The 14,792-nt window shown below is 35.5% G+C and overlaps 2 protein-coding genes across 2 annotated transcripts in view; both read right to left on the bottom strand.

The window, feature by feature from the left end:
- Cmtr1 (Cap methyltransferase 1) overlaps positions 1 to 14,792 on the bottom strand; it is a 42,152-nt gene that overhangs the window by 24,849 nt on the left and 2,511 nt on the right. The gene's annotated exons all lie outside the window — the stretch shown is intronic.
- On the bottom strand, positions 10,308 to 12,107 carry LOC135848415 (7SK snRNA methylphosphate capping enzyme-like). The gene has a single exon (XM_065368318.1). It carries the CDS (start codon positions 12,105 to 12,107, stop codon positions 10,308 to 10,310), a length of 1,800 nt encoding a protein of 599 aa, XP_065224390.1.

The raw sequence follows: 14,792 nt of genomic DNA on the forward strand, positions 1-14,792 counted from the left end.
CGCGAGTTTGGATTTTCGCAGAATTTTTAAAAATTTCTTCAGAAAATGTGGATATTAATTTGGGCAGCTGAAAATTGAGCTGTAGCTTATTATCGACTTTTATCCACATTTGACCCAATTTCCAGGAGAGTACGAGGAGTACGTTTTCTTTTATCAGCACTAACACATTTTTAGTGATGACTGGAGAATTCTATTCAAAATACACGCTCGAGAAATCCGCCAGGAAATCCGGTCAAATGTGTAGAAACTCGTTAAATAGGTCGAGAATAAGACAATCCTCGATATTTAGCTGCCCAAATGAATTACCACGCCATCACGCCTTCTCGAGAAATTCTAAAAAAATTCAGAAGAAATCGAAAACGAGAGGAGAGAATAAAAAACGACAAAAATCAAACAAAAACATGAACCGAAATTCAGACATTTTCTACATCAAAAAATGAAATCACATCTCCAGGTTCTGAAGTCGCAATAACTTGACTTCAGCGAAAAAAACACTTTGACAGCTTAAATAATCAAATTGAATCAATTCATTACTTAGTGTCGCACTTCCATGTATAAAAAATATACTCGTATTGAAACTTACCCAAAGCACACACTTTAAAAAATCTGTTTATAGAACCAAAGGGTAAAACATCAGCAATACTTGATAGAAAACAGTAAGAACTTGAGAAGTCAAATAAGTGGCGAACTACAGCAATGCAAAAACATAAATGAATATGTAAATCTGAAGTTTGCAAAACAACACCCTCAATGTTGGTAGGAGTGGGAGAAATCCTAACGAAAAAACAAGTTTCGATTGGACGACTGAAGGGAATGTATTGTGTTGGAATGGAAGGCACTAATGCAACACAGCAGGTAGCCAGGTAAGTATAGAAACTAGTTCCACTTAAAATGACCAATTTCACGTAAAATGGCACCTCAAATGAAGTCATTTACGACACGACGGACACATGAGACAATGAGGAATGAATTCCAGAAAACAAGCACCAAAAAAACAACACAGACTTTCTTATTATTATCCTTTGAATAAAAAGGAGTACTTAGACATGACAGGTACATTGTACATTGTATACGTTCACGACGAATGATGGCATTATTAATGATCATTGAAATAATAAAGAATACATACGACGCGACTGATTGTGAGATGTACAAATTTTTAGGAAATTCATGAAAAATAACAGTATTGTCATAGTGAATTTTAAAGGGGTTTCGCGACATTTTATGGAGAATTTGCAAAAACTTGACCTCACAAACAGTGGAGTTTTAGTACCACTAATTACATTCCAATTTTTTCAATTCATCATGCAACTGATACCTTTTCAAACAGGGAACTCCCGAATATCAATTTGGGCAAATAGCCGTCACAAAATAGGAAAATTGTGCAAACCCCCCCCCACCCCAAAACACTGACATGGGAATTAGACATTCGCTATTCTGACAATTACCTACTTTTTTAAAAACCTTCTGAGCCCTTCTACAAACTCTATAAAATATTTTATAGCAAGAAATGACCAGAAGATCTTTATTCTTTTATACTCACCGATTTGGCCATATCACCTAGCAAATGATTCGTAAAAGGCATTTTAAAAAATTAAATACCAACTTCTGGCGAACTAAGGTTTTGATTTTTTCAAAAGGGATCCAAAAAGCGCATAAATTAATGAAAAAGTTGATCCACAATCACGTTTAGATGATCAATTCCAACATTGATGGGGATAAAACAGTATTTCAGGAGGCTAAAATTCTACAAAAAAAAGTCCACAAGAAACGTTGTACTTTCCTATGCAACTTTTGAACCATTTTGAAAAATTCAAAATCTTGAAGGACCCTAAATTTTCAATTCGGACATCTGAAATTATTTTCAGTGCTCATGGATCAAATGGGCAATATTAATGAGTCATTCATATAACTTATGTGCAACATGAGCCTAACCTTCATGGGAGCGAAAAAAGTGTACCTAAAAACCACCACTACCTTTATTTCCTCATAAATTACTTTTTTCTTAAAAAAATAAAATTGGAGAGGGGGAATACGTTAAAAGAGAGGTACCGTGTTAACACGAAAAATTTTAGCAAAATTGATCAAAAAGAACACGTTCAACAGTGATTTTTTGCATTTTTTCCATGCGAAATTCAATTCTTCAAGTATTGGGACTTTATAAAATATGCATGCCAAAATTTATCCGGATCCGGCTCATACAACTCTCTACAGAGCAAAAAGAGTTGGATTTTTCCTAAAAAAAAAAAAAAAAAAAAAACATGTTTAAAAAATAAACTTTTTGGCTCTGTAGAGTGTTGTACTTATGGACAAGATCCAGGTAATTTTGGGCATACGTCAACTAAGCCACAACATACTTGCATGCCAAAAATGAGCCGGATTAGGCTCAGGCTCATACAGCGCTGTACACAGCAAAAAGAGTTGAATTTTCCATGGTAAACATGAAGGTCGAAAGCGTTCTTTTTGACCGATTTTGCTGAAATGCCGAATGTGAAGACAGTCTTCCCCAAAATAAATTACCGTTCAAAAAAAAATTTAGGAAATGGTACACTTTAGGCATACCTGATTTCCTCCCATGATGAGATAGACACAATGTGTACACAATCTTTTTTGTTTATCTCGACCAGGGCATCAATTGACGGAATACTCGCGAACTTCACTGGTGCACCCTGTACATATATTTCTCCACGAGTAGAGGGAGGGGTGTGAGGGGTTGGACTATAAAACTAGATACTTCAACTCAACGCATCAATAATCATGAGTTCATGACAAACGAAGCCACATCATCAACTTCATTCTTCTAAATTGTTGATATAATTCGACGATTCGTAACTTACCCTCCCCCTCCCCTCCACCTCCCCCAAAGATGATCTTCATTTTATTTATACTGGCTCGCGGTTTATTTCGCTCCCACCACCTGAAGTTGTTGGTTTTTATGAAAATTTCATGAAAAACAAATCCCTGAAAGTTTTGACTCCTCGGCCGAAAAATTAAATTATGCCAAAAGCCCCTCTCCCTCTCCTCGTTTAAAAAATGAAAAAAAATACAGTCAACAGATTCAATCAAAATTCTTCGATTTATACGTCAAAATTCTTATCTCCCAAATAACTCTTTCCAAGAAAAAAACCACCCTTGATCCCTCGCAATATATAAACCAAAAATTGGAAAAAAATAAGTTCCTGAAAAAAAGTTGATGACAATTTTTCTAAAAAAAATGTCGAGTTTTGTGGAATGTTTTTTCGTGAAAAAGTGTCATTCAGGGAACATTCGAGTTACAAAAAAATTGGAAATGTGCGAAAAACTCTCACAGACCAGGGGAAGTTTTCTTTTTCAGAACAGCATCATCGCGGAAATTGAAAAGTTTCAATCGAACTTCGCTCATTACACATTTTCATCATAATTATTTCGTTGACTTTGACTTTCGAGCGTCATATTTTTTAGAAACTTTTTGGGGAAACTCAAAAAAAAACAGAGAATTATTCACTCATAAAATTAAGTTATACGATATAATTTACTTCCGAAATTGGAGCATTAAACTTGATATGTCAAAATAAGGATCATTCTGACTGCTCACCTCCTCTTCTTGTTTCGGTCTCACATGGTTCAAAACATTGATTCAATGGTTCAATACGTCTTCTGACTTGATAAGAATTTTTTTCCAAAAAAAAAAAAAAAAACACAAAATGGCCAACTATTTGAGAAAAAGGTAGCAAAATTGTTGACATTGTTTTGTAAATCAGTCAAAATGACATAAGATCACTGAAAATGACAAGAATGTAATGAAATGAAAAATATTCAACAAAATTGTCGCGACAGCAAATTAGCCCAGTTTCAGAAATTCGATTTCACACCACTCTAACCTCTGCACCACTCCCTGTCCTTTCACATCTATGAACATCTCAGCCTGAGAGTCTTAAGGTACTAAAAAACTTGCTTGAGTGAGGGGCGTTCGAATTTCAACTGTTTTCTACTAGTTTTCTGCTTTGAAAATGAATTTTTGTACTTACAAACGTTTTTTCCTCCACTTCCCACCCTTGCTTCTCACCTCTTCCTATCCTTTCTCTTCCTTTCTCACCAAGCTGAAACCTCTCTATCCAATAGACGTGTTCTTTTTACACGGATTTTGGCAGATTTTCAAGAATCTGGATTTTGGACGTTTTTTAAAATCTCCTTTTTTCAACACTTTTGAGATAACATTCACTAATTTTCTAAACCTAATGTCTTCTTTTTCGAAGTAAAATCCAAAATCCATTTTCAAAAGCTGCTACCCGAGCAGATTCTTGTGGATTTTAAATATGCCAAAATCCAGATTCTCGAAAATCTGCCAAAATCCGCGTTAAAAGAACACATCTAATATCTCGAATAAAAAAGAAAAAAAATGGAAAAGAACCGTATTAATTTATTAAAAAGAAAAAATAAAAGAGGAAAAGAGAAAAAAGAAAAAAATTGTAAGTCTACACGAGAATGCAACAATAAATACTTAACATAGCAGTTACAATTTTTTCAATTAAAATTATCACAGGGTATAAAATTTCCAAAATTCATACAATACGAAATAATAAAATGTCATTGATTAACTTTTTCTCCGCAACGCAGCGTTCAAAACTACAAAAAATTTGTACCGAGTCTTTTTTTTAAGACAGAAAAAAATAATAAATAAAAAGTAAAAACAAAGACGAGACAAAGGGTCAAAAATAATATAAAAGCAAGATTATTTATTGTTACATTTTCTATAATTAAAACAAAATGGCCGCTTTGATTATTACTAATACCATATCCGTTGAAAGAAATTGAACATTAAACAAAAATTATCACTGTTTGTTTTTTGTTTTGAAAAAACGAGGCTTCTCCTCTTGCAGACGAGTATGGGGAGATCGATCGATTGCGTTACACTATGATGCATGTACTACTTGGTTTTCCAATTTCGTTTCCTTTAACCAAAAAAGCTGATCAGAAAGCTGATCAGTGATCAAATAGAATGTAATTCATGAATAAGACCATTAATAAAAAAGTATTAAATTTCATCTTCATTATTTTTTTTCTAAAAAATAAAAATCGAGAACCAAAAAAGTGCCACCGCAGTAAAGCAATCGAATAATCTCCCTGAATAAGAATATTTCGATCTAGACAATATGACCTGCTATAAAACCAGGAACTTTTGAAAACAGTTCAATTTTTCTAGAAAAAAATCTCTAAGCTCTTTTTCATCTTGGAATAACAAAAAAAAAAAAAAAAAAATATTGAAATACTAAAAACATGAATTATTTGTATTTCGGATACACCTTTTTAAAAGTTCGTGATCAAAATTAAATTTAAACCAGTTACCTATTTTTTAAAATGGTAACATTGTTCATTATCGTACATAAGGAAGAAAAAAATAAACCACAAATATAAATCTATTAAACCGGCGTTGAACGCAATTTTTGAAATTACATACGTACATTACATACCTACAAAAAAATAAAACTCCACTCGTCAATTTTTGTTGTTTTCTTCTCAACTAAAAATAGATTATCATCTACGGGAAAAATTTCCTTAAAAGCTCGCGTCACATCGACGATTAAAATTTTATTGTAAATGGCAGCATTGTCATTACGCCATTCGAGTCGATATCGAATTAAAATTTAAACATATTAAGGAAATTTCATTCGAGTATACATCTAGTGCTTCTATCGCGTTGTAGAGAGACTTCTTCTTCGGAACTATGGTCGAGGGTATTCGAGAGGGCAGAATAGATACCAATTTTGTTTTGTGCACTCAACACTCCCCCCCCCCTCAACCCACCCACCGCACAATCAAAAGCAAAAGATGTAAGAATTGGAAAACTTAAGAGTCGAAAAATTATGTACCTTACTTACATAAAAATAAATGGAACCTAACCCAGTCAAAAAAATTCAACTCTGGTCAAAAAATCAAAAAAACTTTTTTAATAACACCTCAAAAAATAGTAATGGTCATTTTCCTTCTTAGAAATGAAATTCATTTGTCGAGTTTTGACACATTTTAAAAAATTCAAATTAGGGGAAAAAATCAAAATTTCAGCAAATTGACTAAAAATGCTGAAATTTGGTTTGTACCTCACTTTCGACTCACCGAGTGGATTGGTAACGGTTTCAAACCGCTCTGGAGCCTCGAGCGGATTTTGATTTTTTTTTCAATTTTTTCAAAAATAATCACTCAACTGGAGGAAATTTTGGTGATTTAAACCGGTAAAAAAAGATTTCGATAATACGTGCCTAAATCGATCGAAATAGTAAGTTACAATGATGACAACTCGAAGTTTTTAGGTGCTGAACTTCATTTTCAGCCTATTTACAGCGTTTTTTCGAAAACAGGAGAAACCACAAATCCGCTGGAGGCTCCAAAACGGTTCGAAATTGTCACCAATCGACTCGAGAGGTCGAAAATAAAGACCCAATCAAATTTCAGTTTTCTAGGTCAATTTGCTAAAATTTTGACTTTTTTCCAATTTTTGCCCAGATTTGAATAATATTTAAAAATTTGCCAAAACTCGAAAAATTAATTTCAGTACCTGAAAGACTGCTGGTATATTTTGAAGTCCTTGTCCGGTTCAAAAATATTGTGCCAGTTGGGATACTTCATTGTCAGTTAAAAGCTCGAAAAAGTTTCTACTTATCCAAAAATTTATCATTCCTGCGCCAGAATTGAGAATTCTTTTAAATGATTCTTCTTCATCTTCACGAAAAAAACTTCCCGGACCCAAAATTATTCGTATTTTGATCTCCTGGAATGAGACCCTTCAAAGTTTGAAAAAATGAATAAATTTATTTCAGTAATGATTTTTTTGAAAATTTCTCGTTTCTATGCCAAAATTCTTTTAAACAACTTTCTTATCAAAAGAAAAGTCCTCCCCTTCCCACAAACGTTAACAGTCTTGTATATTTTTGAAAATTGTAAAAAGTCAAACAGAAATGAAAAATTCAAGCCAATTATTTCATAGAAAATTTTTCATTTCTCATCACGAACTCTTTCTTACAGAAAATCCCTTCCTCGGCTATTAAACGATATTTTTGATTTTTTACAATTTTCGGTGCTCCATACAAGGGAACCACTATTGTTTGGGGAACTGAGGAAAGTTTGTACTTGAAGAGAGGATTATTTACAAGAATTATGACACAGAAATGGGACATTTAAAATGAATTTTTATCGACTGACTTGGAATTGCAATTATTTTATTTATTTTTTTTTTTCAAATTTTGAAGGCTCTAACAAGGGAGCTCAAATAGCTCGGGGATCTAGGAACGTTTTTTTCATGAAAGGGAAATTGTTTAGAGGAATTGTGACGCAGGAATGGGAAATTTCACGATGAATTGGATTCTCTCTATTCCTATGTTTTTTCTTGCTAATTTGTGGGTTTCCCGAACTCATTTTCGAGTTGAGGAGCAAAAATTCTCAGCGAATTTTTTTCTCTCAGTAAAACTGACAACTTTTAGGTAGGGGTGGTGAGAAAATCATTGAAAAGAAAAATCCACAAAAACAAATAGAGACCATACAGGTGAGATTCAATTCAAAAGTTTGAAGTTCATCGCTCGCAATAGCTAGATCACACTTCACTTGGCCAAAAAAACGAAATCTCGAAGATTTCATCTCAAAAAAATACGCTTACTATGTCACAAATCAGAACAATTTGGACTCGAAAGGATTTCAAGGGGGAACTAGCGAGTAGGAAACCCATAAAATTGGGGCTAAAATGTAGGGGGGGGGAATCAGTTGGCCAAAAATTCTGGTTTCGACAACTGTTTCTACCCTAGAACGAAAAAAATAATGAGAAATAATGCTGACCTCATAAAGAGGTCTATTTGAAAGAAGTGGCAGGTAAATGCCCAAAAATTTTAGAAATTAGGAAAAATTGATTAATTTGAGAATAATTCTCAAAGAAAAAATTCAAGCAAATATATTTGAATTACAGGCGGGCATGAGAGCCTTTAAAAGAAAGGATCATCATCAATCGTTTTGGCAAATTCTCACCCCCCCCCACTCCATAGCTCACTCAATTGCTCATTTTCTTTCACACATATCAAAAAGATTCTTCAATTCATAGTTTTTAACATTTCTGGAGCACACACTCCCCCCTCCAGAATCCTTCCAGGGTTCATAAATATATATTCTTTGAGGTTCATTTTTTCAGCTCTTCAAACCCCACTCCCTTCTCCCCCGTCGAGTCCCTCATGCCCCAAATGTCTTTACTATAATTATTTCAACATTCTAGTCGAAAAACATTCTCTAATTTGACAAATTTTCACCGGTTTAAAAAATTTTGGGGCACATAAAACCCGACGCAATGAGGCCCCTTCCGCCATCATGAAGTCAGAATTATTATTTCAACTTCGTTTTCTTACGTATTCTCTGATTTTAGGGTCAAATAGATAATGTGATCTCAAAACGCCCAAATGAGTGAAATACTGATTTTCCAAATTTTTTGAAAAATTTTACCTCCCACCAATCTCTTTCTGAAATTTTCAGAACCTCATTTTTTAGTCAAAATGAATCGATTCAACTGCTGAGAATGATGGAAAAAAAAGTCTATCAATGAAAGAACGAAAATTTTCATTAAAAAAAAAAAGAATTTGACTTCATTTAAAGAAATAAGTATTTAAAAAATAAGGTAAAAACGAGGAAAAGGAGACATTTTTAAAAATTTCGTGAGAAAAGGGTGCTCATAGTGAAAGGAGAAACTAAGCTTTTCCCCATTGATTGAAAATTCAAAAATTCAAAAAAATAATATTTAATCGGGGTCTCGCAATACATTCAATTTCTGTGCAATAAATCGTTGTCGATACTCAAACAAAAAAGTTCACTAATTAATAACCCTTGTTGCTTCACAAGAGAAGTAAAAAGGTGCGATGGTTTCTTATACGAATAAGAAGAAAATTTTCCACCTTCAATTCAATAATTTTATTTTCACCCATATGCTCCCATGAACCCCTCTTCCCCACATGCACATTTCTTTTTAAAGAAAGATCTCTTATATTTGAAGAGAGTTTTGACTCGACTGAAACTAACCTTCGGCTTCAAGATTCATCGCGAGGTAAATATTTTCAATTTTCTTCTATCTTCCAAACATATTTTCTTTCTGCTCCCCCCCCCCTCGCCCCACTCTCTCACCAATAGAAAATTCCCATCATCAGTACGTTCAAAAATTATGTTATGATATCTCTTCAGCCATACCAATGTAAATGCTCACTGCTGAATCAATCACCACTTCCCATCAAAAATACTCGTAATTTCGAGCACTCCCAAAAAACCTCACTTACTCATTAGAAAAAAGAATCATTTTCTGTCAACAAAAAAATAGGTATAATTTGCTCAATTTTCATCAGAAAAAAAACCTCTCCAATACCTCGACCTGCTCCGAAACCTTTCACTTGATCAAACAATCAGCATATTGTTCGTTTTACCACCTCACACTGTATACTCATCGTAAAAATAGGTAACTTCGACTTGGTTATTATTAACAAAGAGACAAAAAAAAAAAATTAAACGAAAATAAAATTTAAAAAAAAAACACCTATTTACAGAAAAACGTGTTTCGAAAAAGAAAAAGAAAAAATAGAAAATAAACACGCCCGGTTGAAATTTACACAGGGAATAATGAATTGTTTTTCGCATAAAAATTATTAACAAAACAAAATAAAGAGAAAGAAAAAAATAATATAACGAATACGCAGACAGAGAATGAGGAAGAATTGACAAGTTTTCTTCCTCGTATATCACATTTTTTTGCTTAACAAAATAAATTCTACAAACCTACGAGTAAATAAAAATAGATAAGTCTGATGACGAGAATACAACGTACAATAATCACACACCCCCTCCTCCTTCATCCTTCAAATCAACAGCATTTCATTTATATGCTGAAATCCTCCTATTTTTTTTTTTTCATGTAAATTTCTGAAAAACCTTTGGCAAATCTATAACTTCGTCAGCTTTTCTCCAAGTCCAAAATTCAATCAAACGAGCCAAAAATGAGCACCTGGAGTCTCTCTATCCTCAACTTCTTCTCCTAAAATCACTTCATCGGATTTCGGTAATCATGCCATTTTACAGCCAGAATTGAAGTTTCCTCAAAAAAAAAACTCTGACCCACCCCCTCCCCCTTCGTACATAACTCTTCAGGCTTCTAGCATTCTTCAACTACACAATAAAAAAAAACATTTTCAAAAATTTCAACCGAGCTTCATAATACCCATACTTCGTTTACATAATTAAAAATAAAAAATCAACCGCGAGCAAAATCCTCCCTCCGGCCACCCATCCCCGCATCCCTTCTCGTACGAGACGATCATCTACGAAGTGGTTTTCGGCGGCAGTAATCTCGTCGAGGGTGGCTGCTGCTTCGGTGGCTGCACACCGGTGGACTTTCTGAACACTTTGATAGCTCTGCGGAATCCTTTATGATGATGATTGACTACAGCCAGCGTTTGGCATCGAGAGAATCCCACTTCGGAGGACATCAGGTACCTATCGAAATGATGCGGGAATAACGAGATGTTTTGGTAATTCCTCCAGATGGTTTCGGTTAAGGTTTTCTTGCGTTTATACGAATCCCAAGATTGGGGTTCCAGGACCAGTATTCCTCCGGGTTTCAATTGAGCGTACATTTTTTTGAAAGCTAGCTTGAGGCCTTGATCGGCCCAGTTTAAATGTATCCATTTGGTAACGCTGAGGCAGAGAATGGTGTCGTATTGGGGCTGCTCGGATTGCAGCATTGATGCCGATTCGGGAACGTAGTTGGCGTGAACGAAACGTACGTTTTTCGGGAACTCTCTGCAAGAGGCGGTTTCGACCGCTGAGCCTCTGGGACTGGCGCTGTTGCTGTTGCTGTTGCGGCGTAATTCGTTAGCGTCGCAAATCGGCCCGTACATGATGGGCATGGAAACCGGGTAACATTTGTACTTCAAGTCGAGCAGTTTTTTATTCGTCGCCGACGGAGTAGTGCTCGGAGATTCCATCGAATACGGGCTCGGGCAGTTAATGTAGTGTTGTACGTTCTTCTTGGCTACGTCCACCAAGTACCTGTCGATATCGATACCGGTCACTGATCTGGCGCCGAAACTGCGAGCAACTATTAACGAAACGTGGCCCACGTTGCAGCCGATATCCAGCACGTCTTTGTTGGCGAACAGTTCGCGATGCTTTTCGAATATCTCCAGTCTCAGATCGATACCGTTATTGGTGTTTCGATAACCGTAATACCGGTTGTAGTTACCGTACTGGAATCTGGTATTTTTCTCGACGAATTTCGGCGTCTTTTGCACTTTGCGGCCTAAATCGGGCGTTATGATTTGCCTGAATGGGAAACTCTTCAACGGCCTGTACGGCTGCGGTATTACCGGACTGACGATCTTATCTTTGCGGTCGACTTTACGACCAACGATACCGAATCCGGCCGCACTCAGTCGAGGAATCTCGGTGCTCAAATTCAAATGCTGCAGAGTGCTCGCGTTCAGCTTGGTAGCGCCGTTCACGACGCATTTATCCAATTTCTGCGATTCCGTTTGGTCCTCCGGGCCGGGATCTGCTTGCGACGTACAGGCGACAGCAGGTACAGGCGGTACAGCAGCTTCGGCGATATCTACGTCGACTCGTTGAGCTTCTATTTGAGGCGTATCGGTATCAGGAGCACATTCCGCAGTACTAGAAGAGTCTGCATCGACTGCTGCAGCTGCAGCAACAGGAGGAGATGGACCGGCCAGCAGCTGATCATCGACTACTTCCGGTTCGACGATAGATTTCAAATTCAAAGGATCGTTGATGTCGCCACCGAGTAGAAACTCGTCGATAACCTGAACCGGTTGGTCGTTATCGCTAACGTCGGAGCGGACTTCTTCGTCGGCCTCTTGAAGGCCGCCTAAATTCAAAGGGTCTCGAATATTACCCCCTAGCAGGAACTTGGTCGGTGGCACGAATGTCGCTGTACCCCTTTTATACATAGTTTTACGTTTCTTCTTCGCCGCTGCGGCCGCCATCGCTGCAGCGCCTGCTCCGGCACCGGGCAGCGCGTTTCCTGCGGCCGCGGTAGTTGCGACGTTGCCGCAATTACTGAAACTATGGGTACGTTTACGATTGCTCGAGGTGCAGCTCATGGTTGTTGATGACGAGGTGTTGTTGACACGTGTACGAAACGTCGTCGTCGTCGTCGTCGCCAACGTGATCAGGTGATTTTTACTAATCGATATGCAGACGCGAACATAGGAGCTTTCTTCTTTTTCTTGAACACCATTTGGCAGCCATACATGAGCGATACTGTAATGCAGATTTGAAGAATTCGAAGATGTCGTTTTGCTGCGACTACGTCTATTCGTTCTGGTATATCGAACGTCTCTTTCTTCCTCTTTCTTTTTTTTCTTTCTAGATACTGATGTATTATTTTTTTGGTTTTTTTACTTTTTTTGTCTCGAGTACAGCTATTGTTTTTTTGGTCTATTTTTTACGAGTTTTTTTGTATGTTTGATTGATTGATTTTTTGTTTCTATCTATTCCAAAAAATTATTTATTTATTATTTCTTATCGTATGTATCTGCAAAAAAAAATAAAGAAAAAAACGAACACGGTTAAACGTTTACAACCATACCAAGGAGAGAGCTAATAACCTTCTATGGTTAAAAATCACTCCTCGTAAATGTTTTTAGATTTTTATAATTCTTTTAAATTTTGAAAATAATTAAAATTATTAAATAAGCGTTTATCAATTTATTTTATACGAATTTTCATCAATATAGATATGTACTTATCGTCAAATTTTATATTATTTTTGATCTAATAATGGCGAAACTTGTTTCATGATACTTACAGATTTGTTCAACTATACCCTATAACCGAAATAAAGAAACCTTTTATTCCTATTCCTACAATCAAATGGGTCCTTTCTTGAACGACACATAGCCAGGTGTTCGCTGCTTCGAAACGAACACGAAATGTAGTCGTTAAAAATCTCTAAGAAGAATCGCAACCGAAATTAGGGCGAATTTTGAATTGAATGCTGCTGGCTGAACACAAACCGCCTCCTTTGGTCCGTTACGAATGAAAAAGGTGCGATATTTAGTACGTTTTCGTAGACTGATCAGATCAGTATAAATGATTTATTGAATACTACAATTTGAACACGAGTTGTTTCTTTTTTTCAACGATGTGATCAAATCACTTGGCATTTCGGCCACTAACCAGAGACGAGATTTGAAAATTATAAATCAAGGATCAAATTCAATTCTATAATTCGACAGCTCGTTAAATTTCAATTTCAAAAATGGCAAAAGTTAAGGAAAAAATTTGAAAACCAGCACCAAGCATTGAGGAAAACTGGTCATTTATTATGTGGTGGGGGGAGGGGGTAGCCTCAATTCTGGTCAATATTCTATGAGCAAAATCAGAATAAAATCATTTTTTCAGAACTCATTTCCCTCAAATTGTCTACTCTAAAACCATAGATTCCGCTTTAGGAATAACCAAGTCAATTGAGTGAAATTAAAAATTTGGTACTAACATTCGAAAAAAGAAAAAAATCGAATATTTTCCTCAAAGAGGGAAAAGGCTAAAAATGGTAGAGGAAAATCAAAAAAATCTAAAGAAATTTTTAAAAAATAAGTAAAATTAATTGAGCATTCATTTCGAAAGTGAAGACAAAAAGAAAACAAAAAAAAATTAATGGGTAGAAAAATTTCCAAAAAATTGAAAAACATTAAACATTGAGGAATTTCCAGTGGGGGGGGGGCGGTTAAAAATAGGTACCTACCTACAAAACTTTTCATAAAATGGGAAGGGGAGGAAATTAAAAAAAAACCTCAACAAAGTACAAAAATTCAAGAAAAAAACTGTAAAATTGAAAAAAAAACAAAAAGTTGAAAAAATTGGACATCAATTTTGAATGCTGAAGGAGGGAGAGGGGAGAAACCCCAAAAAAACCGTCAACAGAGTAGGTACAGGGCTTTCCAAAAAGAATGTATAATTGAAAAAACAAAAAATTTGGAGAATTGAACAATCTTTGAAGTTGGGGAAGAGCGAGGGGAGAAAAATCCTCCCAAAAAATGAAAATACGTGCAAAGTGTTCAAAAAAGTTCTAAAAAAAGCAAAAAAAAAATGGTTTTCAATCTGACTTTCATTGTTGAGGGGTGGTATGTTTAATCAATCTCAGAAAGAGCACAGAAATTTTCAGAAAATTGTACAACTAGACAAAAAATTGATTTGGCATCGTTCAAAGATCTTTCAAGTGGCCAAAAAGGGTTCTATGAATGGGGGGGGGAGAATTTAAAAAATTCACAAATAGGTGCGCTAATTTTCAAAAAAGATAGGAAAAAACTGAAAAATTGGACATCAATTTTAGTGGGTGGAGAGAGGGAGGAGAGATGCTCTAAATAACTTGTGAATAGGAACAAGAATTTTCCAAAAATCACACAATTAAATAAAAAATAGAAGTTTCCAAGGTGAAGGGGGAGGGGAGAAGGTAATAAAAAAATTAAAAATCTGTGGAAACATTTTTAAAATTTTGTGTGTGAGGATGAGAAAAAAAATAAAAATTGGTAGTGGTACTTTCCGTAACGAGGGGGGAAGGAGGAGGGAAAAGAGTCAAAAAATTCACAGATAGGATCAAAAATTTTCAAAAATTCGTACAACTGAAAAAAAAAACAAAAAAAATTGAAAATTTAACACTATTCTTAAGGTGAGGGAGGAGGTGGGGGGAGGGGGATTGTGTTTTCTCAATAATTTTTTTTAAAAAATACAAGATTTGCCATAAATATTTGAAACATTTTTGTGTGGTGAAGAGGGGGGGGGGG

Source organism: Planococcus citri, chromosome 5, assembly GCF_950023065.1.
Source record: "Planococcus citri chromosome 5, ihPlaCitr1.1, whole genome shotgun sequence".
NCBI classification, from domain to species: Eukaryota; Metazoa; Arthropoda; class Insecta; order Hemiptera; family Pseudococcidae; genus Planococcus; species Planococcus citri.